The sequence below is a fragment of the Malurus melanocephalus genome, unplaced genomic scaffold (assembly GCF_030028575.1).
Source record: "Malurus melanocephalus ecotype Western Australia unplaced genomic scaffold, MMel_1.1 scaffold_3558, whole genome shotgun sequence".
Taxonomy (NCBI): Eukaryota; Metazoa; Chordata; class Aves; order Passeriformes; family Maluridae; genus Malurus; species Malurus melanocephalus.
In genome coordinates, this window is record NW_026626790.1 from 4,633 (window position 1) to 8,762 (window position 4,130).

The 4,130-nt window shown below is 50.8% G+C and overlaps 1 protein-coding gene across 1 annotated transcript in view; it reads left to right on the forward strand.

Moving 5' to 3' along the window:
• The window catches only part of LOC130588159 (E3 ubiquitin-protein ligase RING2-A-like), a gene marked incomplete at its 3' end in the record, with an annotated part of 8,124 nt that extends 4,114 nt beyond the window's left edge, over positions 1 to 4,010 (forward strand). Inside the window, exon 2 of the mRNA XM_057389116.1 lies at positions 3,850 to 4,010. Coding sequence (XP_057245099.1) covers positions 3,850 to 4,010 — 161 coding nt within the window. The remainder of the gene's footprint in view (positions 1 to 3,849) is intronic.
• Between the last annotated feature and the right edge of the window lie 120 nt (positions 4,011 to 4,130).

Consider the following 4,130-nt stretch of genomic DNA (forward strand, 5'->3'; position numbering starts at 1 on the left):
AAATTGAGGGCTCGGGGTTTGGGCGGGAAAAACTGCGAAATTTGGGATCAAAAACTGCGAAATTTGGGGTAAAAACTCAGAAATTGGAGGGAAAATCCAAAAATCTGAGGGGAAAAATTCCAAACTTTTGGGGGGAATGGTGGAATTTGAGGGGTCGGGATTTGGGGGGGAAAAAGGTGAAATCTGAGGGGAAAAATTGCAAAATTTGGGTGAGAATGGTGAAATTTGAGGGCTCAGAGTTTTCGCGGGAAAAACTGCGAAATTTGGGGGAAAAACTCCAAAATTTGGAAGGGGGAACCTCCCGAATTTGAGAGGAAAAAATGCAAAATCTGAGGGAAAAAATTGGAAAATGTGGGGGGAAATGGTGGAATTTGAGGGCTCGGGATTTGGGCGGGAAAAGCAGCGAAATTTGGTGAAAAATCTCACAAATTGACGGGAAAAAGGTGAAATCTGAGGGGAAAAGTTCCAAAATTTGGGGGGAAATGGTGGAATTTGAGGGCTTGGGATTTGGGTGGCAAAAAACTGCGAAATTTGGGGTAAAAATGTGAAACCTGAGGGGAAAAATGAAAAATCTGAGGGAAAAATTGAAAAATTTGGGGTAAAAAGGTGAAATCTGAGGGGAAAAATGAAAAATCTGAGGGAAAAATTAAAAAATTTGGGGGGCAATGGTGGAATTTGAGGGGTCGAAGTTTGGGTTGGAAAAACTGCGAAATTTGGGGGGAAAATCGCCACATTTGGGCGGAAAATTGCAAAATCTGCGGGAAAAAATTTCAAAATCTGAGGGGAAAAAATCCAAAATTTGGGGGGGAATGGTGGAAATTGAGAGGTTGGGATTTGGGTGGGAAAAACTGCGAAATTTGGGATCAAAAACTCAGAAATTGGGGAGAAAAATGGGAAATGTGAGGGGAAAATTGAAAAATGTGAGGGGAAATGGTGGAAATTGAGGGCTCGGGATTTGGGTGGGAAAAACTGCGAAATTTGGGGTAAAAACTGCGAAATTTGGGGTCAAAACTCAAAAATTGAGGGGGAAAAAAGGTGAAATCTGAGGGGAAAAATGCAGAATTTGGGGGGGAATGGTGAAATTTGAGGGGTCGGAGTTTGGGCGGGAAAAACTGCGAAATTTGGGATCAAAAACTCCAAAATTGGGGGAAAAAGGTGAAATCTGAGGGGAAAATTTGCAAAATCTGAGGGGAAAAATGCAAAAATTTGGGGGGGAATGGTGAAAATTGAGGGCTCGGGATTTGGGCGGGAAAAACTGCGAAATTTGGGGTTGAAAATCGCCACATTTGGGCGGAAAATTCCAAAATCTGAGGGAAAAAATATCAAAATCTGAGGGGAAAAAATCCAAAATTTGGGGGGGAAATGGTGAAATTTGCGGAGTCGAAGTTTGGGCGGGAAAAACTCAGAAATTTGGGGGGAAAAACTCAGAAATTGGAGGGGAAAAGGTGAAATTTGGGGAAAAAAATCTCACAAATTGGAGGGAAAAAGGTGAAATTTGGGGGGAAAAATTCATCCGTTGCCACCCAGCGTCACCCGCTGTCCCCAGTGTCACCCCAGGAGCCGATTGGCACCCGGTGTCACCCACTGTCCCCAGTGTCACCCCAGGAACCGATTGGCACCCGGTGTCACCCATTGTCACCCAGTGTCACCCACTGTCACCCAGTGTCACCCAGTGTCACCTTCCTGTCCCAATGCCACTCAATGTCACCAGTGTCACCGATGGCACCCAGTGTCATCCATTGTCACCCCAGTGTCACCTCAGGAACCGATTGGCACCCAGTGTCACCCAATGTCACCCATTGTCACCATTGTCACCCAATGTCACCGATGCCACTCATTGTCACCAATGACACCCAACGACACCCAGTGTCACCCACTGTCACCCCAGGAGCCAATTGACACCCAGTGTCACCCATTGTCACCTTCCTGTCCTAATGCCACTCATTGTCACCAGTGTCACCCAATGACACCCATTGTCACCTCAGGAGCCGATTGTCACCAGTGTCACCCATTGTCACCCAATGTCACCCACTGACACCTCAAGATTGTCACCCAGTGTCACCCAATGCCACTCATTGTCACCCAATGTCACCCAATGACACCCATTGTCACCCGGTGTCACCCCACTGTCACCCACTGTCACCCATTGTCACCCAGTGTCACCTTCCTGTCCTGATGCCACTCAGTGTCACCGATGTCACCCAATGACACCCAGTGTCACCCAGTGTCATCCAGTGTCACCCAGTGTCACCCAATGCCACTCATTGTCACCATTGTCACCCAATGACACCCAGTGACACCCATTGTCACCCCAATGTCACCTTCCTGTCCTGATGCCACTCAGTGCCACTCAATGTCACCAATGACACCCATTGACACTCAATGTCACCGATGACACCCAGTGTCACCCCAATGTCACTTTCCTGTCCCGATGCCACTCAATGTCACCGATGACACCCAGTGTCACCGATTGTCACCCCAGTGTCACCTCAGGAGCCGATTGTCACCCATGGTCACCCACTGACACCCATTGTCACCAGTGTCACCCACTGTCACCCCAGGAGCCAATTGATGCCCAGTGTCACCCACTGTCACCCACTGACATCTCAAAATTGTCACCCAATGACACCCAATGACACCCACTGACACCCAGTGTCACCTCAAGATTGTCACCAGTGTCACCCAATGCCACTCATTGTCACCATTGTCACCCAATGACACCCATTGTCACCTTAGGAGCTGTTTGTCACCCATTGTCACCCCAGTGTCACTTTAGTGTCACCTCAGGAGCCGATTGTCACCCAGTGTCACCCAGTGTCACCAGTGTCACCCACTGTCACCCCAGGAGCCAATTGATGCCCACTGTCACCAATGTCACCCAGTGTCACCTATTGCCACCCCAGTGTCACCTTCCTGTCCCGATGCCACTCATTGTCACCAATGACACCCAACGACACACAGTGTCACCCACTGTCACCCCAGGAGCCAAGTGACACCCAGTGTCACCCAGTGACACCTCAAGATTGTCGCCCAGTGTCACCCAATGCCACTCATTGTCACCCAATGACACCCAGTGTCACCTTAGGAGCTGATTGTCACCCAGTGTCACCCATTGTCACCTTCCTGTCCAAATGCCACTCATTGTCACCAGTGTCACCCAATGTCACCCATTGTCAGCCCACTGTCACCCAGTGTCACCAATTGTCACCCCAGTGTCACCTCAGGAGCCGATTGTCACCAGTGTCACCCAGTGTCACCAGTGTCACCCATTGTCACCTTCCTGTCCTGATGCCACTCAATGTCACCAGTGTCACCCAATGACACCCATTGTCACCTTAGGAGCTGATTGTCACCCAGTGTCACCCATTGTCACCTTCCTGTCCTAATGCCACTCATTGTCACCAATGTCACCCACTGTCACCATTGTCACCCTCAGGAGGCCATCATGGACGGCACGGAGATGGCGGTGTCACCGCGCTCCCTACACTCGGAGCTGATCCCGGTGTCACTGGGGTGTCACTGTCTGTGTCAGGGTGTCACAGGGTGTCACAGGTGTCACTGTCACCACTGTCACCCGCAGGAGGCCATCATGGACGGCACGGAGATCGCGGTGTCACCGCGCTCCCTACACTCGGAGCTGATCCCGGTGTCACAGGGTGTCACTGACTGTGTCACTGTGTCACTGTCACCATTGTCACCCGCAGGAAGCCATCATGGACGGCACGGAGATGGCGGTGTCACCGCGCTCCCTACACTCGGAGCTGATCCCGGTGTCACAGGGGTGTCACTGACTGTGTCAGGGTGTCACTGACTGTGTCACTGTGTCACTGTCACCATTGTCACCCGCAGGAGGCCATCATGGACGGCACAGAGATCGCGGTGTCACCGCGTTCCCTACACTCGGAGCTGATGTGCCCCATCTGCCTGGACATGCTCAAGAACACCATGACCACCAAGGAGTGCCTGCACCGCTTCTGCTCCGACTGTATCGTCACCGCATTGAGGAGTGGGTCAGTGTCACTGTCATTGTCACCTGAGTGTCATTGTCACTGTCACTGTCACCTGAGTGCCATTGTCACCTGTGTGTGTGTCAGTGTGTCTGTGTGTCACTGTCACCTGTGTGTGTGTCA